Source organism: Squalius cephalus, assembly GCF_949319135.1.
Source record: "Squalius cephalus genome assembly, chromosome: 12".
NCBI lineage: Eukaryota > Metazoa > Chordata > Actinopteri > Cypriniformes > Leuciscidae > Squalius > Squalius cephalus.
Window position 1 is genome coordinate 4562266 of NC_137133.1, and position 26466 is coordinate 4588731.

At 37.9% G+C, this 26466-nt stretch overlaps 1 protein-coding gene across 2 annotated transcripts in view; it reads right to left on the reverse strand.

Annotated features, from left to right (window-relative positions):
- Positions 1–26466, reverse strand: part of sesn1 (sestrin 1) — a 51838-nt gene that overhangs the window by 1677 nt on the left and 23695 nt on the right. Inside the window, exons 1-9 of one of the 2 annotated variants that reach the window (XM_079887279.1) lie at positions 5330–5582; positions 4487–4552; positions 4091–4291; positions 3825–4007; positions 3272–3502; positions 2964–3111; positions 2774–2886; positions 2488–2678; positions 43–187 (exon numbers count right to left, since the gene is read on the reverse strand). In XM_079887279.1, the coding sequence (XP_079743405.1) occupies positions 43–187; positions 2488–2678; positions 2774–2886; positions 2964–3111; positions 3272–3502; positions 3825–4007; positions 4091–4291; positions 4487–4552; positions 5330–5431 (1380 nt within the window). In that variant the 5' untranslated portion in view covers positions 5432–5582. Of the gene's footprint in view, positions 1–42; positions 188–2487; positions 2679–2773; positions 2887–2963; positions 3112–3271; positions 3503–3824; positions 4008–4090; positions 4292–4486; positions 4553–5329; positions 5583–26466 lie in introns of those variants that run through there. The other variant, XM_079887278.1, reaches the window with a different exon arrangement.

The following is a 26466-nucleotide window of genomic DNA, read 5'->3' on the forward strand; positions in this document are numbered from 1 at the left end:
TTAAAACAATCCATGTCTGTTCATTATTGAAGTGCTACGTACTTTCTCAGAGTGCCGGAACTGCCTCCAGAAGCTCTCGTACATCCTCTTGGTGATCTTCTCCGGACTGCACACCATGGTTTTGATGTAGACTTTAAAACTGCGGTCTAACAGTTGGTTAATTTCTCCATAATCATAATCATCGTACCTGACAGGAAATAGACAGAGAGGGAAAGGAACCTCAGCACTTTGACTTAATAATCAGAGAGGAAAAACTAAATAATAATAATAATAATAAAAATCTAAATACAATATAGTCCAATTGATTAATTGCATCTAACATAAAAGTTTGTGTATATAAATATGTGTGTGTGTAAATATAATTATATTTATATACAGTAGTCAACATTTGAAGTGGATCTTTTTTGATAAATGTTGACTACTGTATATATATTATATATATGTACATATATGTGTATGTATGTAAGCATGCATATATATATGCATATATATATATATATATATATATATATATATATATATATGCATATGCATATATATATATATATATATATATATATATATATATATATATATATGCATATATATATATATATGCATATATATATATATATGCATATATATATATATATGCATATATATATATATATATATATATGCATATGCATATATATATATATATATATATATATATATATATATATATGCATATATATATATGCATATATATATATATATATATATATGCATATATATATATATGCATATATATATATGCATATATATATATATATATATATATATATATATATATATATATATATATATATATATATATATATATATATATATATACACACACGTGATATATATATATATATATATATATATATATATATATATATATATATATATATATATATATATATATATATATATATATATATATTCACACATATATAAGCACTAATATATATATATATATATATATATATATATATAAATAGATGTGTTAGATGCAATTAATCGATTTGACAGCACTAATATATATATATAAATAATTTGTTAATATAAAATTTGTTTCGTGTTTGTCAGTCTATTTTTGTCAATACACACACACACATACACTCACCTAAAGGATTATTAGGAACACCATACTAATACTGTGTTTGACCCCCTTTCGCCTTCAGAACTGCCTTAATTCTACGTGGCATTGATTCAACAAGGTGCTGAAAGCATTCTTTAGAAATGTTGGCCCATATTGATAGGATAGCATCTTGCAGTTGATGGAGATTTGTGGGATGCACATCCAGGGCACGAAGCTCCCGTTCCACCACATCCCAAAGATGCTCTATTGGGTTGAGATCTGGTGACTGTGGGGGCCATTTTAGTACAGTGAACTCATTGTCATGTTCAAAAAACCAATCTGAAATGATTCGAGCTTTGTGACATGGTGCATTATCCTGCTGGAAGTAGCCATCAGAGGATGGGTACATGGTGGTCATAAAGGGATGGACATGGTCAGAAACAATGCTCAGGTAGGCCGTGGCATTTAAACGATGCCCAATTGGCACTAAGGGGCCTAAAGTGTGCCAAGAAAACATCCCCCACACCATTACACCACCACCACCAGCCTGCACAGTGGTAACAAGGCATGATGGATCCATGTTCTCATTCTGTTTACGCCAAATTCTGACTCTACCATCTGAATGTCTCAACAGAAATCGAGACTCATCAGACCAGGCAACATTTTTCCAGTCTTCAACTGTCCAATTTTGGTGAGCTCGTGCAAATTGTAGCCTCTTTTTCCTATTTGTAGTGGAGATGAGTGGCACCCGGTGGGATCTTCTGCTGTTGTAGCCCATCCACCTCAAGGTTGTGCGTGTTGTGGCTTCACAAATGCTTTGCTGCATACCTCGGTTGTAACGAGTGGTTATTTCAGTCAAAGTTGCTCTTCTATCAGCTTGAATCAGTCGGCCCATTCTCCTCTGACCTCTAGCATCAACAAGGCATTTTCGCCCACAGGACTGCCGCATACTGGATGTTTTTCCCTTTTCACACCATTCTTTGTAAACCCTAGAAATGGTTGTGCGTGAAAATCCCAGTAACTGAGCAGATTGTGAAATACTCAGACCGGCCCGTCTGGCACCAACAACCATGCCACGCTCAAAATTGCTTAAATCACCTTTCTTTCCCATTCTGACATTCAGTTTGGAGTTCAGGAGATTGTCTTGACCAGGATTGGTTGATTAGATAATTGCATTAATGAGAAATTGAACAGGTGTTCCTAATAATCCTTTAGGTGAGTGTATAACGTGTACACACACACACACACACACACACACACACACACACACACACACATACACGGATGTTATTGACATTACATAAATAGAATGGCAAACAATAAAAACATTTTTACCACACAAATTAACATATTCAATGTTGCTACATATTTGTGACACAGTGAGCAGTGGAGAGACTTACCGAATCCCGAACATGCAGTGGATGTAGTTCCAGATGGCTCTACGGAGCATGGAAGTATCCACACCCTGGTGTGTCGCCATTGTATTGTATGTTAAATTGAATGCGATCTGGAACTTTTCATCAAGAAGCTGTCCAAAATCTGGATACAGCCGATTCACAAGGGAAAAGCCGTGGTCTTCCCAACTGTAGTCCTGTCGAGGGCAGAAAACATACCGCTGTTATTTTAATCCTCCATTTCCTTTGACTACCAAAGCCAACAAGCAAGACAACTTCACTTCATTCTCACCTGCACTCTGAGGGTGGGTACATGTTCTCCTCTCCTGGAAAAGTCTTTGTAGCCATAACTAGGGTCTTCGAAGTGTCGTGAAACATCTCTGGATGGTACACACTCCTCATCCTCTGTTGACCGAACATGGTGATTTAATACAAGTCATCCTGTCGTTGCATTTAAACATAATAATCATAAATCCGCTTACCAGAGGTGACCACCAGCATGCTCTCTGTCTTTTCCCTCTCAAAACGAGTGGCCATTTCCTCCTGACTGGCTTCCTCTTCGTCACGGCATTCCTGGAGCTGCTTCATCCTCTCCATCAGCACTTCCACCTCTCCAGACGACTCCGACACCTAAACACACGCATACAGGAATCTAGGTCATTACACACTTTATGTACACTGTATGGTCAGGAATTTGAACCTCGCACTCAATTCACAGATCCCTTTTCAGAACAAATGGATGGAAGACTAGCACATATCATAAAGTGTCGCAAATATTTTTCAGTCTCACCTGCTGGTTCCCAAACATCTCCTCCAGGGCGCCGTTGCCATTGGCAATGTCACAAACGCAGTAACCGCTGAGCGAGGGCGGCCTGAATGTATGTCCTCCATCTGTCTGAATGTCAGGGGTGATGCCGCAACCAAAGGTAAAGGAGGCCAGAGCGTGATAGTGTGTGAGTAGCACCACAACGTGGATCAGCTCAGCCAGGGACCAGCTGTGCTCCTCAGCCTTCAGTAGATGCTGTTATTTAAAAAAACAGCAACATTTATGAGTGTCTATGACAAATAAAATAAAAAATCGTTTAAAAACAAATCTAGGTTAAAACGTGCTAGGTTCCTAGAAATTCACTCTTGATATTCATGTTGGTTTCGAAAAACGTTTCATTTTCAAGTTTCAATTTAATGACTCATGTCATGTGGTGTAACCATCAAGTAAAAGGAATCAAAATTCAGATCTACCGATACCAACCTGACCTAATACTTCAGAGCATTATACAACTTCTCTGCGCTGTATAACAGCTGTGGGCGAGCGTCAATGAGTGACTGTGATGTTGAAGTCATACCTCGATGTGTTCTTTGGTGAGCAGCCAGGGGCGGTGGGCCAGGATCTTATTGAGCTCCCCGAGAGCCTGCAGCTTCTGTGGAGCTTCTCCCAGACCATTCAACCACTTGGGATCACCTCCAACCTGCAGGAAGTCATTGACGTGCAGGTTGACCAGATATGTGCATTGGTGCCTGGCGGCAGCCTGTTGAACACAAACATGCTTTTAGAAGAATCTGCCACTGTGGTTTTTGGAATTGCATACAAACTAATAGTCTGCCATCTCACCATTATCCCTATATAATGTCTGCAGTGCAGAGACAAGGGACCGTCAATCTGAAGCAGGTAATGCTGTGTCTTAAGAAAGCTCTCCAGATACTGAGGATGGAACCCTATCACCAAGGAGATGTTGTCAAGGCGGCCGAGCACTGCAAAGGCGTCCTCAAAAATCGACTGTGTTCTTTCATCCAATTTACTGACTTGAAGTATCTGGGACAACAGGGAAACAAAAGATGAGGTAAACCTGAGGAATTCAGGGCTGCTGGTAAAATACCTTCACTAGACTTTGATGATAATAAATGCTGTTCATGCAAAAACAAAACAGAGGTGCAATTTGTTGATTAAAACGATTAAAGTGAGATTCATGCCAACTTTACAGTCAGCAGGGTAGATGATAACACTAACCTCTTTCTCTGGTATGAATCTACTTGGTCCATTTCCCACCGGTCTGGGGATTCGCACTCCAACATCCTAAAAAAGATCAAAATCAATAACATGATTACATGATCGACATTCACTTGAGACTACAATTATATCAAAGACATTCTGGCATCAGACGCAACATCCTTCCCAAGCTCAAATATCAACGGCTGGTTATAGAATTTCTTTCTGGCATTGGCTTTAAAATAAACTCTTTATAATCCAATTAGTAGGTAGCAACAGTCAGACCTTGAACATCATTCACTATAGAAGCTGTCAAAGGCACAAAGAGATTGATTCAAAACAGCCTAGATTGATTCACTAGGAACAAAAAGGTTGTCAGAGTTAGCAATACACCATTAACATGCCAAAATAGCTGACTCATCATGAATATGCAAGCAATGGTGTAAAAATGTAATATTAATAGCTTAAATATATTATTAAACAATGCGATATGTCCCGTTGCAGGAGCATACAGCAGCTCTACACAATGGCAATCTTGCATATATTATTTTTGTGCGTTGATTAAAATAAACAACAGCAGCAGAAGCAGCATATATACAATGTGACTCCGACTTATATACATATTGTCAGTCATTGATCAAAGACTAAAGTCTATTGATCCGATGACAACAGGCTGAGAAAAACAAGCTAGCAGTGTTCATGGTGCGAGTACAAAGAACTGACTGCACTGCAGCAAATGTATCGTTACCAGACGAACGGACGTTATTAAAAATCAATGGAAAAAGTACACGAACGAAGCAGGCTAATGAAAAATACATCTGTCATTAGTTAAACTCGATGTCAAACTCTTATCCGCTTTCTTACCTTTTTACTGTGCCGCTCGCACTGTGTGCAAATTTTAAACACGTCTGTCATGGTGAGAGAGGAGTTTTCAATAGTTTCATTAGATGCCGATGCGTGCCTCATATTGCTCTCCTCTGCTTCTAATTAAAAAATTAGAGCGGCTATCTTGCATTTGCTTTAGCTCCCGTTGTTCCTTGAAGCATTGGGTTACACTACCCGTTCATTTCAGCTGTTGAAGCTCCGGAGCAGAATACCCACTCTTTACTAGCCCTCTTGTGGTAAAATAACAGGCTGTAAATATAACTGACGCGCCCAAGAGCCAATCGCGTTGCGAAAACAACCTACGTTGTCCAATCAGTGACAAGTGGGCGGGGTTAAACGAGCGACTTGCGCCTAGAGTGGACTCAAAACGCAAAAAAGAAAATTCTGTCATCATTTATAATACACCCTCATGAAGCTAAAAACCGATTTGCCTGTTTTTGTTGTGAAAATGTTACGTTTAAGGCAGAACGACAGCCATTTACTTTGTGTGGGGGGAAATGCAATGAAATTCTGCCTATTTTCTTTCGTGTTTCACTTAAGAAAGTGTAAAAGTTTGGAACAAAGTGAGTGAAAGTAAATGATGACAATTTAGTTTGTTTGGGTGAACATTTAAAACATTTATTTATTTTAATGATTAATATGCAAACAGTCTATGAACTGTTGCTGTCCAACATGGATGGGAAGCTTGACTGGGAAAGCTTTTTAACATTGGTTAATACTTAACAGACTTAACTTTGTCTTCCAATAAACCTATTTACATAATCTTGATTCGTCTAGTAGTCTATATATGACATTGTTACCTCCTGCAATTCCAATTGCCCAAGTAGCCCAAGCAAGTGGGAGGGGATGTTTTTCCTAGAGCAAATGAGAACTGCAGTAAACAAGCCCTGCAACCTGAATTAGGATGACGGCATGGACTACAGTGAAAAACAAGCCAAGATCAATTCCAGCCCTCGGCTTAATATCCCCCACAGGGGACAAGTCAAGGCACCTGATAGATAAAGTGACGCTTTTGGCTCAGAGATTGATTATTTTCGTGGGGCGAGGGGGTGGGGGAGGGTGAAAACCAAGGCACACTTCTAGATTGTATAATATATTGTGGAGTAATAAAGTCCAACAAACATGAATTAAAGTCCTTTGCACGAGCAGAAGACTGTCAAAGCGTTTGGATTTGGCATCGCTCACGAGATGAAGAGTAGCTATTCAGCATGTTCATTGTGTCTGAAGGGACCGTCCTACATCGGGGGGTGTAAACAGACCAGAGCAGGAGTCAGCACTCTCTCTGGTGAAAGGGGGTGGTTAACCAGGCCCACTGAGCCCTATGGCTCAGCAAACCTACAGAAGAGAATGGTCAGCGTTTGCCTTGCGCCCACCTCCCCCAGGGCACCCTTTCCTCTCTTTATTAAAAAGAGCCAAAACTCTTATATGAGAACAAACTTCAGGCTTTACTGTACCCACATCGTATCATAACGCTGGGCTTGACTGCTTAGTTGGAGCAGAGCACTAATGTCACTCTGGAAATTGACTGCAAAAAGGGGTTAGTAGTACTCCAGTCACATGCAAAATAAATAAAAGCTTTCAAAATAGCTGACAGAAACTTAAATCCAATTTTTAGTTATTTTAAATCATTTTTCGGTTGTATTATTGGAGTCGTTTAAGCATAGCACAAGAGGAACATGTCTGGACATATGCATCACATCTTTTTTTTGCACCAGTAAAACATGTCAATCAAGGAAATCATTCAACAGCGTCAAGCTTTTTTTTTTTTCACTTTTATGGATTATCTTCATATTTTTTATTTATCAGATACAACTTCAGAACTTCATTCTTCATTAAATCTAACCCTAAAATTCAGAGAGACTGCAATTCCAGCTGTTGAAATCTCTTTAGTATTTCCTCAAGTGTGAAAGTTCAGGTTTAAGCCTTGTACATTTAAGACTATGTGTGAATGTAAAGATTTAAAAAGTGATTTTTTAAAGCTGTGAGAAAAGCAGCCATCATCTTCCAATAACTCTGTCTCTGTTTGTGACTTTCCGCTGGTGAAAATTTTTTCATTATGTGCGAATGCTTTCTGAGTAACAGGGTGTGTTTGTAGAAGTGCTTCTGTGAGTGAATGTGTGTCTCTGCGCTGTTGTTTTTCTTGCGCTGAACGAGCAGCCACGCTAAAACCACAAGCTTTCGGATGTTCAACAAGTGGCAGAAAAGTTGCCTGACACAGCCCTGGTCTGAACCAGTTCCATCCTGACCTATCAGAGAACAGGGGGAAGAAAGACTGAAAAAAACACAAAAGACAAGCCTAGCAACAGGAGTCAGCCAATCAGAAAGCAGAACAACAGTTTCAGGGTCCAATCTGGTTTTTTCACCCTCACTCCCCCACCATAGTGCCTTTGAAAGAAAAAAAGTAGTCTAACTTCAAAATGAAGTTTTTTCTCAGTCTATTCAATGTCTAGGAGTGATATGTTTTTATGGCCGAATGTATCTGCTGCTTTGTATGCAGAAAAAGTGTTGCAAGTCGACTAAAGTCTTTGCAGCCTTGAACTTTAGACCATATGGTGTGACAATAACCACAATGGAAAAATATAATAATAAAAAGAAGGGGAAGATGTGCTTTTCAAGACCCACACTGAGCATATATTGTTTTTGCTATTTGTCTCATTCACTCTGACAATGATTAAAGTCTTATTCTGTCTGTATTAAACAAAGATATTAAACAATATTACAGCAGGAAAGAGGAACAGGCAAATAAACACTAATTCTGCAGTAGACTAGGGGCTTTCTTTTTCTCAGTTTGTTTTCTTCCCGGTAATCATTTAACTTAGCATATTAGTCAACTCTAATTGTTTCATTTAGCTAAAGGTGTAATGATTATCTTTTCACTGTAAATACATGAACAAATGAAGCAGTCGTGACCTGCCCGAACATGTCCCCATTGTTCCATAGATCAGTGCAAGTATCCTATGTGTGACCCATAAGAACTGCAATAAAGAGATGACAATATGTTTATGAAGAAAATTTCTAAAGGAATAGCCTTAACCTCGGTTGCTTTTAAGGTTTAATTCACCCAAAAATCCTGTCATTTATTACTCAGCCTCATGTCGTTCCAAACCCGCAAGACATTCGTTCATCTCCGGTACACAAACGAAGATCTTTTGAATGAAATATGAAAGCTTTCTGTCCCTCCATTGACAGCCTATGCAACTACTGTCCCACTTTCAAGGCCTAGAAAAATATTAAAGACACAATTTAAGTAATCCATGTGACCTAAGCGGTTTAACCTCAATTTTATGAAGCGACGCAATTTACTTTGGTTAATGCAAGACATATTCCACATCATTCTCTCATAAGGTGAAGGTCTTTAGAAGATGCAGAACAGAAGTTTTATTTTAGTTGACTTTGATATGAATCAACAAATGTCAAACTATCATTCTTACAGTTAAATCATTTACCCCCGGTTTCACAGACAAGGCTAGTCTCAGACTAAAATGCATGTTTGAGTGGTTTTAACTGAAAGCAACTTGCACTGGCATATCTTAAAATATGTCACTGCCATTGCACTTTTATAAAAGCTACTTAAATGTCCGAATTAAACTAAGGCCTAATCCTGGCTTAATCTTGTCTGTGAGACAAGGCCATACAGTATTATATTGCTGTGTAACTTGCCATTTCAGCATTTATTTCGAACCTTGTCTTCTGAGTGAGTGTCTTTTGCCTGTTGGAGGTCAATGAACTTGCATTACAATGTGAGTTCAATGACTGTCAGAAGACTGTGCTCAGGCTCAATAGTACTTTTCATGACACTAAACACAACTTGCATACCATTCAACAGCATTTTCCTCCATTATCAGATCCACCTTTCCTCTCACTCTTTCATCCTTATATCCTCTATGTCATTGGTCATTTCTCCTACTCAACTTCCCATGTTCCTCTCTCTCAGTCTAGTACTTGGATTTAGCTTGGGTATTCTGGGAACCGGGCTGATTGGAGCAGCTCAGTCTTGCATCTGTCTTCCTGAAAGAGGTGCGGTCCACTTGGAACACCGATACAAATGTACACACATACACATCCAGACAGTCAGAGGAAATGGCACTCCCAAAGCACAAACTACAGAGCATGTTAGCACGCATAAGCATACACTCAGGACTCAACAATAAGTAGCCTATTGTTTCTACCGGCTAGCAGTTTTTTACCTTTCCCATGGCAACATAATAACAATGAAATATTATTAAGAAAAAAGTACATAATCATGCAAAGAAAACAACATGCACTGGCTGTCACAACAACAGCAACATTTAAGGGGGGTGTACACACAGGACGCGCTCCTGCATTCCTGTGCTATTTTCTATCTGTCGTCTGTTGGAAAGCAATCAGATGACATCTTTGACCATTATGTTGTGCCTCTCAGTTTTAGTATCTCACACCATGAACAACTTAAAAATAGTACCAACCTGATGCATTCCATTTTGTCAAGATGTTTTTGAATGCAAGAACGTGTCCTGTGAGTACACTACCATTTAAAAGTTTGGGTCAGTGAGAAAATGAATACTTTTATTTAACAAGAATGCATTAAATTAACCAAAAGTGACAGTAAAGACATTGAAAATGTTACAAAAGATTTCTATTTCAAATAAATGCTGTTCATTTGCACTTTCTATTCATCAAATCAGCCAAAAAAAAAAAGTATCCACAAAAATATTAAGCAGCAACACTATTTTCAACATTGATAATAATAAGAAATAGTTCTTGAGCGCCAAATCAGCATTTAAGGATTTCTGAAGGATCATGTGACACTGGAGTCTGGATTAAAATATCGCATGAATAAATTACACTTTAAAATAGATTAAAACAGTCATTTGAAATGTTAATGATATTTCACTGTTGTTTTTACTGTATTTTTGATCAAATAAATGCAGCCAAAACACTAAAAAATCTTACCGACCCCAAACTTGTGAATTTTAGTGAACACCCTCACAACAAGCAACACAAACATATACAGTGTCTCTAAAAAGGTGTCTGGAATCACACATTTAAATATCTGAGAGACATTGCATTAGATATATCAAATATCAAACTAATTGGTATCTGCAAATGAATGCAGCAAGTCTTTTTCTCAGACCTAACTTTACTTCTTTTAGTCACTATTGTAATGATTTTAGCTTGTATAAAGGTCAAATAATACTAATAATAAGGTTTAAAACAATGGCATTTAGATATTTCGAATTTGAACTCTGGCTTAAGTGTCCAAATGCTTTTTGAGGCCAATGTTATACAGAAAAAACATTTAAAAAAAACTTGTTCTCTGTTCTCTTTCTATATGTCTCGCTCTCTCTCTTTTGCTGTATAGATCTGCTGCTCGCTTTGCTCATGAGGAAGCCAAAGTTCCCGTGGATGTTATGTTAACAGGGAGTGCTCACAGCTGTTAAAATACACGGGGCACAGCGCTCTCACAAAATTCAATACGTATATCTAACATAAATAAACCTCCTCTTCAGCTATCTTTAGGATAACACAAACCACAGTGCCACAGAATTAAAGACTTTCCCTTATCATTTGATGTGAAACCCAAGCAGACTTTGCTTTATAACAGTGACGATCAATACATAAGGTTTAGTGGTCATGACTGATAAAGATGTGCGGTTTACCATCACAACTGAATGTTACCCAGCATGAGCCCTTGACTGAACTGTCATGTGAATATGATGCTTTATTAAAATCGGTCCACTATATCTCAAGTCATTACCGTACCTTGGACATACTGCTTGCTTACGGGCAGTGGTGCGACAGGCTCAACAAAACAACACTTCCTCATTTAGACCACACAGAATACTGTTTGAATACCTCAAAACAAAACTAAATATCTAACAAAGACAGAGACTTTTTTCATCATCCTTCTTATTATCCACAGTTAACAGCTGTGCAAAGGTAACATGATCTTTTGAATGCCTGTCTGTTCAGTCAACCTATTACAGTGATCATACAACATCATACCTGAGGAGAGAGACTCTAAACATGACATATTCACAGTCGCTCAATTCACTGGACACTAGGGAAGGGCAGCAGATAATGGATGACCTGGAGACATATTCTAATCTAATAAATATCAATTCAACTGCTCCTATATGAGTTTGCGAGTTTTATGAATATTGTTATAATGTAAATACGGTCGGTCACACATTAGATTAGGGTCCAATTCTCACTGTTAACTAATTATTTTCTACGACTTTTGCCTCAATAAACTCCTAATTCCTGCTTATTAATAGTTAGTAAGGTAGTTGTAGGATAAGGATTAGAGATGTAGAATACGGACATCCAGAATAAGGCATTAAAATGTGCTTTATAAGTACTATTAAGCAGCCAATATCCTAGTAATATGCATGCTAATAAGCAACTAGTTCATAGTGAGAACTGGACCCTAAACTAAAGTGTTATCGTAAATACATTTTCCATTAACAGCCCGACCTTCCATTATACAAGAATATTACCTGCATGAATCCCAAGAACATGTCATGAAAATAATTTTACATTCAAAATATCTTAATAGTTGTATAAATAAGCTTAATTGTCTTATAATAATGAAAAGTATCAATGCAAATACTAAAGTTTATTAATGACAATCAACAAAAATGGCTTTTTTTTTTTGTCTAAGGGGATGTCTAATGCTATTTCATGCATTCTGACTTATTTACACTGTTAAAGAGTTGGATTCTCATGCTAAACATGGTCAAAAGTTTAAAAAAATGAGTTGGGCGTATGACGGAGTATTTCTGTGCCAAATACACTCCTTCAGGATTCGTCTAAGTTTCTGAAATTTTTTTCGAGTATGGCCCTGTATGACGCCATAAAGGGTGGAATTCCTTGTATGGGCACTTCTCCTGGAAGAGCGCGTGCACACATCGACCAGAGCGAGAGCTAGAGCAATGCCCACCATCGGCAGCGCTGTCATTTTGTTTTTTAGACCACGAAATCAACAATGTCACCAAAGATGTGTGTTTTTGGTTGTGAGGGAAAGATAACCTTGTTCAGCTTCCCAAAGAACCCAGCGTTTTGGGGAACAGTTTGTTTGTTCCTGGCATTTCAGTAACAAATGTTTTATAAACAAGGCCCAGTTTGATCGTTTGAAACTGAAAGATGGAGTGGTCCCAGAGCTAAAATATCCCTGTCATCATGAGTCGGAATTGCAGGACAGTATAAGTAACATAAAATGTCTGTGTTTTGTTGGCAAAGTGCATATAATGTCAACAACACGAACGTATAGTGAATCAAAAGTTATCTAGGGACAGTGCGTGACTCTTTAGCTCCTGCCCACAGCACGCCTCCAGGAGCCCGGCTGTTTTCGGAAAGACTCTGTGTTTGTCTTTTATAAATCTGATAAAACTAAAGACTCTTCAGAGATATGAAGGATGCATCATGCAATACTACTCTATATGTGCTCAAGATCAACATGAGATTGGCAGAAACTGTGTGTTATGTCCCCTTTAAGTATGTGTGTGTTATGTCCCCTTTAAGTATGTGTGTGCTACAGTATGTCCCCTTTAAGTATGTTTGTGCTACAGTATGTCCCCTTTAAGTATGTGTGTGCTATGTGTGTTTATGCATATTAGAGTATTGCATCATTTCTCTTGTGTTACAACAAATAAAATCAAACTTGTTCCAAATGTTCCAAACTTGTATGACTTTCTTGTTTCTGTTTGTCTGTTTATTTGCCATACAATGGCAGTCAGTGGTCACTGAAAATGTTTGGTTACCAATATTTTTTTAAATATCATCTTTTGTAAGTCACACAGGTTTAGAACACCATGAGGGTGATTAAATGATGATTTACTTTTTGGGTGAAAGTATCTAGAACATTCCAAATCAGTCATTTATGAGGTTCCAATTCAGTTAGAATACTTAGAATTGTAGAATTGCTGAAGTAAGCCAATTCTAACATTCCAATTCAGTTAGAATGCCTCTATGTCGGTTTTGGAACAGAGCCATTGTTTGAGACTGGTATAGATCATCTGAAATTCGTAAGAACTGCAGTGGCGAAAAGGAAATGCATTTGCAGCCCAATAACATCGCAGCATCATAAGCTCCTATTAAAAAGCTCCCTTGAACAAATTTTCCTCGCCGTGTCCTCTTTTTTCATCAATATCAGATGAGGCCCAAGCTCAACCGGACGGCCAAACAAAACCACCTAGACCTGGGCCTCGGGCCATGCCACAGTCATAATGAAACCTCTTAATATTTCATTGTTAATGAAAGGCCTGTACAGGCCAGCAGAGACTGCATAGTCCTAGATTTCCCCTCCCCAGCAGTAGAAATTTCCATCCTTGAAAGAAGGAAATAATTTACAAGCACTAAAAACCTCTGCACACGGCCCTTTCTCTCTTTCTCGAAAAGTAATGTAATTAGGATCTGTTTAACGCACTCAGGTATAAAGCTTTACAGGATAACACACAAATAAACACAGCCTCTCTCTCTTCCTCACGATTCAGAACGTCACGGCACAAATACAGTACAAAAGACACAAGAACACTGTGAGTTCCTCAGAGCACACAGGGCACAGTTGGAGCACATTTGCATAGAACATGTGCACAAACATGCATACTAGCAGTTATACTGCAAGTCAGTCACATACGTACGTAAACAGTGCAGGGCGAGCAGGCTCACAGTTTCTGCTTATTATGTGTTTGTTTTTTTAATTATCTAATAAGTTCTGTTTGTTCTATTGACACACCCAAAGCTATTTTGTACAATATATTTCGCTGAGCAGTTAATTAATAATGGACTCATGCAAGGAATCTTTAGCAAATCTCAAAGTGAATATCAATTTTTCATTCTGCACATTATAATGTTGTGGTGCCTAAATTCATTTTTAGCATTTAAAATGATTGATTTTAGTTTGTATAATTGTTTTTATTTTTGTATTTATTCAGACAAAAAAGTACTACATTTTAATATATAATGTCTGCCATTTATCAATTATCTGCCATAACATGAAAATAATAAATTAATGATTAAATAAAGAAATGAAATAATAACATACATACATAATTAGAAACATCTAGATAACCCAGGCTAACTAATACAAAATTCTGACCCTTCCATAAAAAACACTGACTTATAGACAGAACAGAACTAATAAAAACATTTTGACTAAAGTCAGTATTGATAGAATGATTTTGTGAGACTATTTTATGCCAAGACACACTCAAACTCATATATTCTACAGTTGAAGGTTTCGAAACCACCTCTTCTCTTTTTAGCAGAATCACTGTTGTTCCACTGCTATAACTTGCAAAAGAGAGAAGAAGTTAAGGAAAACTGTTATTTATGAAGACAAAATAAGGAAGTGTGCCAAAAATTCCCCCTAAACACCCACACCACCCCCTCACGACTCATTCTTTTTTATCCTTCCATCCGAGAGAAGAGGAGAAACAGGTTCTCCTAGCAGCTCAACCTCGTTGACTGAATAACATGTTGCAAAAGTGAGACATACAGGAGGGGGGGGGGGGGGGGTGGGGGGGGGGGGAGATAAATCAGTATGATAAATCATTGACAGACTCATAAACTGAACTGAACTGAACAACATGTCAAGAAAATACTATAAATATTCAAATTAACTGGTATGTTGGGTTATTCTACAGGGCGAAGAGTGAAATGTATAGTGTACACATGAGCCAAAAACTCTGAATGGCAGAGAAGTGTTAAACTTGGTTCTGGACATGCTTTCGCAATAAATTTAATGAGAACGTATGATGTCCAACTCTCCTTCATGAACACACTGGCTTCATATACATGGCCGACTGTTAGAGGAGCCATGGTCAGCTGCAGGAAAGCCTAGATTTGTCAAGCAACGGCCAAATTAAACTATATACAAACACAGCACTTCTAAAGAAGATACAGGATCTTTGAGGAAGCAAATCAAGCTGTAACAACCTGCCAATGGAAGAAAACAAGTAGCAACAGTGGAAAATACACACCCATTATAGTCAACTGGGTCATGAATTTTAGTGTGGAAAATTATAAAGATGAAAACAAATATATTATAGGTGCAAGAGTCAATCATAAGTGTCCAAACAGACTGAAAAAATGAGTAAATTACCATAGTTCTCAAAGAGAGCAGAACCTGTGGAAGTTGTGGATACCAAAATAAACTAAATATGACCATTTCCCTTTCTATTCTGCAATTATTCCAGTCTTCATAGTCATAGTTCAGAAATCATTCTAATATGCTGATTTGGTGCTCAAGAAACATTTCTTATCATCACGGTTGAAAATATTTGTGCTGCTCTCAGTATTTTTGTGGAAACCATTATACTTTTTTTCATGATTCTTGAACGTTCAAAGGAACAGCATTTATTTAAAATAGAAATCTTTTGTAACGTTATAAAAGTCTTTACTGTCACTTTTGATCAAAACATTTTATTAATTTCATTCAAACATAACACAGCTTTAGAATGGTAGTGTAAATATGCTTATTGTATGTATATTTACGGTTGCTGACAGTTTTATCACAAAAAAAAAAACAAAAAAAAAAACACAGGAGATAAAAAGAACAAGAAAATCAGAGCAAACACCATATAGGTTCGCTGCTTGGACCTCTAAATACAACAGATAAGATTAGCAGACAAAGGCAAGAAAATAAGCAATAAATATGCCCATCATGAAGGGCTGTGTTTGGATTTCTAAATCTATTGTTCTCTTCTCAAACGTCTCCTCCACAGCTTGAGGAATAGAAATGATAGGTAAATGTTCATTGCTCTTTTCATAACCTTTGTGCTGAGCTCTAGCAACCAGACTGTCCTTGGTCCCGTACTGTCTAGGGGGAGACAAGACTGTCCTATGGGATTCTCGGAGGAAATAATCAGACAATGCAAACCCCCGTTTACAAGGGCCACAACCTCTTTTCACAATGAGCAATGGCCATGGTCAATGAACAAACACACACCCACACACCCATTCAAACAAACCCACATGTGTATTTACTAGGCCTATTTAGTGATCCACGAGCATAGGGGTATTCAATTAAAGTTCCAAGAGGTCCGGTCTCTATATTTTTCTGCCCACCGTGTTAAAATAACCGCGTCATTTGCAGCTCTTAAAAGATAATTCCGGTATTTAGCACTTTGAGTCTCTTTTCTGGTTTGTTTTGGATGAACTAGAGTGGTGGACACAGAAATGTTGATGATTAAAAACAAATATATTGGCGCAATGTATGATTTCAATCTGTGTTATTTGCTATAGTGGAACAATTTTTTCAGATACCTCACAACCGCGTATAAACTTCCGCTCGATATTTGAGTCTGAAGCGCAGTAATATCAACGAGCAATGAGTCCTCCAACAGAAATCAATGGGATTTTACAAAATTCCAAATAAAACACGAGAGAAGCTGTATTTCGCTACGCTACTTGTTTTTAATCATCAACGAACACCACTAACCACTCGGTGAGTTGCACAGTTTTGAAAACGAACGTTAAGGGTTGTTTTAAGGACATGTTCGTGCATGCCCGCAGCCAGCCACTCTGAAGCGGTCAAAGGCGATTCTAAACGAGTCAAAAAGTCGAGACAGGACCCATCGTCAACATTTCTGTGTCCACCACTCTAGTTCATCAAAAACACACCAGAAAAGAGACTCAAAGTGCTAAATACCGGAATTATCCTTTAATGTGGCACTTTACGTCTTTAGCGGGAGAGAGAAGCAACTTGCATGGTACGGGAAAGGCTTGAATGAAGCAAGTTTGGCTCTAGATTAAAATATCAGAGGATGTAGCGCCAAAAGATCATTTCCATTACGGACCCTGAGTGCTTGTGGTGTGAGAGGTTCTGTTGTTTTGACACGCTGCTCACTTTAAACTGTAGAAACGGTAAAATGGTGCAATAATGTCCCGCAGTCAGGACAGAACCACTGCATAATGCTTTAAAGGGGGGGTGAAATGCTCATTTTCACTCAATCTCCTGTTAATCTTGAGTACCTATAGAGTAGTATTGCATCCTTCATATCTCCAAAAAGTCTTTAGTTTTATTATATTTATAACAGAAAAGATAGGCTGTACCGAGTCTTTCCGAAAAAAACGAGCGTCTGGAGGCGGGCCGTGTGGGCGAAGCCAGAGCCACAGAGAGAATCCGTCGATCTGGGCTTTGTTTATAAAACATTCATCGTCGAAATGCAGGGAACAAACAGCATCCACTGTTCCTAACGCTGGGTTCTTTGGTAAGCTTTCCCTCACATCCAAAAACACACTTTGGAGACACTATGCAGCGCTGCCGATGATTTCCTGTTGAAGCGCGTTGATGTGCGCGGTCTCGCTCTCCCCTGGTCGACGTGTGCGCGGCCGCGCTTTTCCGGGAGAAATGCTCATATAAGGAGTTCCACTCTGGTCTACGTCATTAGATCCACGGTCGAAAAAAAAAACAGCCGAAACTTGTACCAACCCGGAAGTAAGATTTTCGGCACAGAAATTCTCCGTTATTCGTCCAAAATATTTTTAAAAAACTTTGGCCATGTTAAGCATGAGAATCCATCTCTTTAACACTGTAAACAACTCTGAATACATGAAACACCATTGTACCCCCCCTTTAAGCAAGCGCGGCTATCCATTCGATGCACATCTATGGCAGCAAACACCTGTAACTAAATGACTTGCCCAGCAGCTAGCACCCCAAAGGCTCATGGGAACTTCAAATTAAAGGCAAACTACTAAATCGAGCTTTCTGACCAAAAACATGCAGCAGAAATTCCACCGAGAGCAAGAACACTTAAAAAAAGAAAACTAGGTGAAAGGTTAACTAAAGAGGATGACGTTTTGGAAAGAAAGAGGGAAAGAAAACAACTTAATTTCCTGTTGATAAGCTAAATCCTTAAAGAGTGTGAAAGCTTGGATTAGTTTGGAAAAGTGGGGTTTGTACAGTGCTCTTTTTCCTGTAATAGGGCACTATCCTATTATACTATCCAGTATTAAACTTCTCTAGATAACGACACTTATTAGTGGGCACAACAAAGCACAAGTTATAAAAGAAGATCTTATTTTTATAAGGCAATACTTACATATATGCACAAACACACAAACGCATGGTTGTGAGAGTATGAATGGATGCACTGTCTATAAAAAGTTTCCTGCTGAAAAACATGTTTTGTACAAGACAAAAAAAAAATACATGAGGTCTGTGGTGTGTGAAGAGAGAGACAGAGAACACAGTCATTTTAAGGCAAAGCAGAATGTATGTTTGCCACTTTCTTTTACACATCTATTGTAATTTTCAATAATTTAATAATAATAGAAAATAATGTTTCACCTCTCACCCCTTCACCCTGACCCTATAGACGTCCTGCACTTGAGGTGTGTTTGCTCCAGGTGCTTTATCAGTTGTAATATCATGTTCTTGTTCTGTCAATGGGACAATAGTTGGAATGTGACATGCACAAGGCATCAGTCAATGTATAGTACTCAATGTACTGTTCAGTCCTCCTATGTTGAAATGTTTTGTAATGTTACCATGTTATTTTGATGCCAACAGCGTAAACAGCCATGTACTGTACACTTATGACATAAAATAATGCCATAATATATTTCTCAATACATCCTAAATATATGTTGTAAACAGAATGGCTTGAGTAAATATATATTACAACATATAAAATATATGTTGTTTGAACAAGGGGCAAGAAAATACTTAATCTTAATAAATCTTAAAATACACTTTTGGGTAAATGCAATTTGTATGTATAAAATGTATTTATTGAATACATTTTGGACTATACACATATATACAATATATGACGAAATATAGGGACTACAATATAATCAAAAATATATTTATAAAAATTGTGGCTATTTGTTGCATATTTTTAGATATACTTAAACATATTATTTAATTTGCTTTAATATAACGTAATTTAATTTGATATAATATAATATTATGGGCATGAATACACTGTAGTTTCCACAATTAAAAAGAAATTCAGTTGAATCTAATGTGTTTGGTTTTAAATGTGTTTAAAGTGAATTTTGTCCACATTATGGAGTACACTAGCATAGAGAGTCTCAAAGCAAACAGGAATAAAAACCACATTACATGTTACGGGGTCATTGAACTTTTCTACAGTTTTAAATATGTATATGTGTGTGTGTCTGTGTGTGTGTGTGTGTGTTTACATACAGTAGCTCCGGTTGTGGTGGGTAGAAGTTGCCCTTGTAGAAAACAAACACTGATCACATTACCAGAAGATAAACTGTGTGCATGTCGGCACAAATCCACACTGCATCAATTCTGGGCCTTTTCTGACATTCCACCATGGACATTCCTTTCATCAGCAAGATCATCAGCTGACAGGTGACCCTTCAGGAAAATCACTTGATTTCCATTAACATAATGCAATAAAATGTAGTTTTAAGAAGCCAAACAAGGGCTCAACTTTATCCTGCTCCTCTCTCCCTCCTTCACTGCCTTTCCCACAGAGTTCTTTACAAACTGTGCCACAAACAGAGTTGTGAAAGCCTCTCAATTACAGTGGGGCGATTGAGGACTGTAACTTGTAAGTATGATCACTTCTGCTTTGTCGGTACATTAGCTGCATCATGTATTTTTATGCAAACTTAAACATTTGGTTTTATGTGATGTACGGAACAAAGTTTATTGCAAATCCTGCTGATTTAAATATGCCACAAAGGTAACCTTATCTAGATGATGGATGATATAAATGAGTTTTTATGAAAAATGCAAGAATGATTTACAGGGATAAAGAGTGTGTACTACGGGTGGGCGGTATAAACAAAATCTTATCTCACAGTATTTTATCACAGTAACCATATATGTCACAATATAGCCTAATTTCCTTTGAAACAAAATGGATTGTGAAAAGCGCTTTACAAATAAAAAATAATTTTAATACTTATTTTTGTCAAAAAATGTATAGGTACTGCATATTTTTGGATTATTATCAAATTGATTTTAGGTAAATAAATAAATAAATAAGATTATTTAAAAAAAAAAAATCATCATTATCATTATTTTTGGCATGGGACCATTGAAAATATAGGCAGGGCAAGTACAAATCTGAAATACTGGCCCAGAAAAAAAAATCTTATTGTTGATCCCTGCTCCCTTTCATAACCCCCCTCCTCTGTCTCCATGTTTCTTTCTCTATGATCCTCTCTTTGTTCCACTGTCTCCCTGATGTCCCATCTTCCTGCCTTGTAGTCTCTCTCAATGGGCCTGTGTTGCGCTTGATATATGATGGCCAGCAACAGATGCATGAAAGCCTAATTAAATTAAAGTAAAGTAAATTCCACATTACTACGGAGGCAGAGAAAAAGCGAAGAAAAGGACAAGGACATCAATTGTCTCTTATTTGGCTTAACCCCTATTGTCTAACTTACACACTCAGGGCCCTATTTTAACGATCTGAAACGCAAGTATCAAGCGCGAAATGCAAGTAACTTTGTGGGCGGGTCTCGCAAATCTAAAATGGGTTGGTCTGAAGTAGCTTCATTATTCATAGGTGTGGTTTGGGCGTAACGTGAAATAAACCAATCAGAGCGACATCTCACATTCCCTTTAAGAGCAGGCGTGCTTGTTCCATGGCGGATTGCTATTATAACTAGGCCTGTCGCGATAGTCAATAAATCAATTAATCGCACGATAAAAAAAATGAGCTCGATAATTTTTCTCTCTCTCTCTCTCTCTCTCTCTCTCTCTCTCTCTCTCTCTCTCTCTCTCTCTCTCTCTCTCTCTCTCTCTCTCTCTCTCTACCAAATAGACTGGATGACCACTCTCGGTTCCTTAGCGTATAGGAGGAGTGAACCCTCTTGTTGTCAGTTGCATGGTCTTTGTGTGGGGAGGCGGCGCCGCGGCGCTTGTCAGTCACATGGTCTTTGAATGGGAAAGCGCCAGCGAGACTGCTTGCGGCGACTGCCGGGAGGAGCCCGATCTCATGAAAATGCGTATCTATACCACGAATGTTATTTCTCATGCCATTTATACGCCAAAAATAGTTTTTGCGTGCATATGATACGCACTTTATGGCGTGTAATACGCACGCCCCTAATCCCAACCAAGTATTTTCAGTGCGTAGCATATACACGCAATAAAGTGCATCTTCCCGACAGTACACTATCACTCGGGCGTTTGTTTAGTCGACAAAGTAACAGGAGGACAGTGCAAAATGGTGTGATATGGCCTGTTGAGGCTTTTTTTTATTTGTTTACAAAGGTCCTAACCAGCCTGTTATGGAATATATCACTATTTATGTCTGAGCCTAATGCTTAATATTTTTTGAAGTGCAATTTTGTTTACATCCATTTTATTTATTGTTTTTGATATTTATTCAAGTGATTTTTTTTTGTTAGACACTGAGAGTCCATTGCTTTTATTGTTTTTGGTTGTTTTGTTAATTTTTTGTGGATATTTAAAATGTTTTCCGTTTTCAATGTTTAATATTCTTAAGAAATAAAAGTTTATAGATCTTTGAAAAGGTGTACCTGCATTATTATGCCATTATCATTATATTAGATGAAAATGGTCTCAGAACGACAATATTATCGTTTATCGCAATAATTTCTTGGACAATTTATCATCCAGCAAAATTTGTTATCGTGACAGGCCTAATTATAACGGCGGATTTGCCAGGCGCGCGCCAGGAGCGGTTCACAGCCGAGGAGACCGACGTTCTCGTCAGGGCCGTAAAACACAGAGAAGTGACATTGTATGGGGATAGAGAAACACACCCAAATTAGCTTCGGTTAAACAGGCGTATAATAATTTGGGTAAATGTGTAAGCTAGATTTATGCCTATTTTTTCACATCTTCATGGACACAACAATGATTTCCCTCGTGTGTTAATATTTTTCCTTGTAATAATGTATGATTTTCTAAAAATGAGAACTGCTGCGTCTGTGTAGATGAGATAAGCATGTAAGCGTTGTGCACACGCTACATTGATTATGGCCAAGCATGCGCCCTTAAAATAGCATCTGAATAACATGCACAACGCGCCACTGACTTTAGACGAGGTTTTTCCTGGTCAGTGACGGAATTGTTTTCTAAACCTGCAAAACAGCACCAGGGAACGTTTGCGCCGGAACACGCCTCCTCTTTGCGCTGAACCGCCTCCGGGAGCGCAAGTTCATTCCCTAATTTACCGACGTGCGTCTGTGGAGGGAAAAGTCCGCTGTGCGCGGGTGCAAAATAGGAATGATACATGCGTTGGTGTACAAAGTCAATTGCGCTGGGTGAAAGATAGGGCCCTCACAGTCTCAAGCTAAAATATTCTGTATTTACTGCTCATATTTGACTGTTAACTTTCCCTCTAAACTGACTGAGCCGATAAGCAAGGTCCGACTCCTAAACCCAAGATCCAACCACAATCTTAACCAGGAGATGATTCATAGCACACACTGATTGCAATAACTCGCCGTCACAGTGACTCTAGTAGATTGTTTGTGCAATTACAGAAAAAGCATGTGACAACCTTTTACCTGAATGGCAGTTTTATTTATTTATTTTAAGTGAGTTTATTTATGTGGAAATGCCATAATGTCCTCGATAGCTTAGCAACCTTGATGACCCCAACAAACAACAACCTACAACAGGAGCTTCAAGCCAAATTTCGACGTCACCTCGACAACAGATAACACAGACCAGAGATTGCCGGATTCCCAAAAGACAGACCAGCTGCTCACACACACAAACAAGGACGAAACACACTATTTCACACAAATAAAAATGAATTGTACCTGCTAAAAGTGTTGTAATATCTACGTTGGTTTAACACTCCAGACTTCCACGATCTGGCTTATTTTGCTGGGACTGCACAACGTCTTAATCCAGACTCAATTGGCTCTTTAAAATATCAAAACCACACAGCATGTCTGATTGTATTAGTTTGGTCAAACGTGACAGTTAAGACATTTATAATGTTAAGAAAGTTTTCTTAAATTAAATGTTCTTAAGTTTTCTTTAATTAAATGCTGTTCTTTTCCAACTTTCTTTTAATAATGATAAAAAAAAATCCTGAAAAATGTGTCAATATTAAAGAGTCAAGACTTTAGATATGCAAAGACATTGCACCCATATTACTTGTGAATGGGAGAAATTGCAAAACGCGATATGTATGCGCACTTACATGCACATTGGCTGGTCTAGTCTGAAAAAATAAGATTAAGATTTGAGTATAAGAAACTAAATTTATTAAGAAACAAATTTCATTGGTGATTTCGAATATGAAATTTAATCGTAAGCTTGGTAAACAGCTTTGGAGAATTTGATGTTTACTCATTCAAAGAGATAGGAGCTGTACTTTCATGACTGAAATAGCAGCCTGAGAGGCATTTCAAAGATGGCCGCCAAGTTAAACTTGCCTTAAAGGGACTTTGATCAATATCAAGCAGCACAACTGTTTTCAACATGGATAATAATAATAAATGTTTCTTTAACACCATATCAGCAAATTAGACTGATTTCTGAAGGATCATGTGACACTGAAGACTGGAGTAATGATGCTGAAAATTCAGCTTTTCCATAAATTACATTTGATTTTTAGCGCAATTTTCCACCGGACAAAATTGCGATTGTTAACTCATGATTTCCGTTCTGTCTGTGCGCACCAATCTTGCACTTCTATCTACTCCTCAACCAGATCACCTAGAGACTTCGGGTTTTCGGCATTATGGTAAGGAAGGTCTAATCTCGGGAACGCACAAAAAAAATCCAGGAAAAGATTTACTGTCTCTTAGTGTTGTGATCCCATGAGGTGAGAAAATTGCGCTAAAACACTCACTGAGTTTTTATTACTTGTTTATCAAAATAGAAAACAGTTATTATTATAAATTATAATAATATTTAACAAAGTTTCTTTTTGATTAAAATAAAAGGCAGGTTTCTGAGCAACTATTACCAAAATTTGCACCAAAGAATCTTAATATTTAACTGCCTTATCGTACAGGAATAAAGGAAAGGCCGAGAGAGAGAGAATTGCAGAAGTGTACGTCAACAAAGGCCTTGATCTTGCAGAAACCGACACGTCTGCAGCGCTCTTACTTTTTTCTCACACGCGTGCTTGAACCTCCGCAACCTGTGGTCTGGTCAGAGTCTGTGAGAGTGAGGTCAAGTGACATCATTTTGACCTTCTCATTTCTTAAAAAATGCAAGTTTAGATTAGTCATTTCCAAAAAAGCCAATAATTAACACATGGTCAATAATTGATCAAAAGAGAGGAGGAGACGGAAGGAAGAAAGTGAATGAGATGAGAGGAGAGGAGAGGAGGGCTCGCAGCAGGAAGTCTGGAGACAAAGAGGACATGTTGCACCAGCTGGCGTGCTGACATCACTGCGGCAGTGACAGGGCTGTGGGGCGGCCTTTAGAGGACTGGAGGGCCACTGGAGCGGAACCCAGAACGCCCTGTCCTCTTCTCACTCTGTTTTCCATCGACAAAGCACACAAAGCAATAAATCTTCTATTCCCACGGTAGAGAAAATATAATCATATCCGAGATGAGACAGTCTCAACGGTAACGGCACCTGTCACAAAAATGTGAGACCCAATGCGATTAACTGGAGGTTTATGCGAAGAATGTTCCACTGTGCAAAAGTCTTAGGCATGTTAATACCCCAACCCCCCCACCCCCCCCAAAAAAAATGGTTTTAAGTCAGTTATTTCTATCTTTTGCTGTAGTGTGTCAGTAGGAAATATCAGTTTACATTTCCAAACATTCTTTTTGCCATTAATTGTAATAATCCAGTGAGATTTGTGTATGCACAAGGAGTCTGACAACAGCCGGTCTGATCTGATCTCACCATCATCGAGTCCGTCTGTGATTACATGAAGAAACAGAAGAAACTGAGACAGACTAAATCCAGAAGAACTGCGGGAACGTCTCCGAGACGCTTGAAGAAACCTTCCTGCAAAGCTACAGTTCTGTGAAAAGCACTGGCACTTGTGTTAAAATGCTGTAAAGTCAGAATGCTTTCAAAAATAAAATCACAAATTGAATTTATTTATGATTTAACTTCTATTAACTAATTCAAATCAATATATGGTGTAACGACCCTTTGCGTTTAAAACGGCTTTTGTCCAGGTACATTTGCGCATAGTTTCTCAGGGAGCTTTGCAGGAAGGTTTCTTCAAGCGTCTCGGAGACGTTCCCGCAGTTCTTCTGGATTTAGTCTGTCTCAGTTTCTTCTGTTTCTTCATGTAATCACAGACGGACTCGATGATGGTGAGATCAGATCATACCGGCTGTTGTCAGATTCCTTGTGCATACACAAATCTCACTGGATTATTACAATTAATGGCAAAAAGAATGTTTGGAAATGTAAACTGATATTTCCTACTGACACACTACAGCAAAAGATATAAATAACTGACTTAAAACCATTTTTTGGGGGGGGGGGGGGGGGGGGGGTATTAACATGCCTAAGACTTTTGCACAGTACTGTATGTGTTGCCATATGGAGTTCTGGATTAGATATCCTAAACAAAAAGTTGAGAAGACATGCAAGTAATGACAGTGACTGGTTTTTACTGAAGTAAGTGAAGGATAGTTTGTATGCTTTGGTTTGAAAATATTTGAGGACAAAATATTATATAATATTACAAATGCTAGGTGTATTTAAAAATCATATTCATTTCAGTTAATTTCCTTTATTGTCACTTACAAATATGAAATTATGCAATTATGATTTGTATGTGTTAAAGACACTGAAACAGTAGTAGAGCAGCTACATATCATTCAAAAGTTTGGGGTGGGGTCAGGTCATTATGTTTTGTTTTTTTGGGGAAAGAAATGACTACTTTTATTCAGCATTAAATGCATTAAATTGATCATAATTAAGAGTGGGTGTGTTTAGTTTGTTTAACAGTTGTTGACATCAGTTGATTGTGTATGTGTGAGTATGTAGAGTGATGGATGAACATATCAGCAATGCCAAAGGTTTGACTTAGCACCTTAACTCCAATCCATCACACAAACATTTATTTAGTAAATGTGTACATATTATGTTTTGAATGCATTATTTTATCATTAGTACTGAATTATGTTTTGCATTGTTTTGAATGGCCCACAGTGGTTTGTAAGGACATGTTCTCTCAGTATCACACTGACACATCGACTTAAAAACCGAAACACATCGGTGAGTTC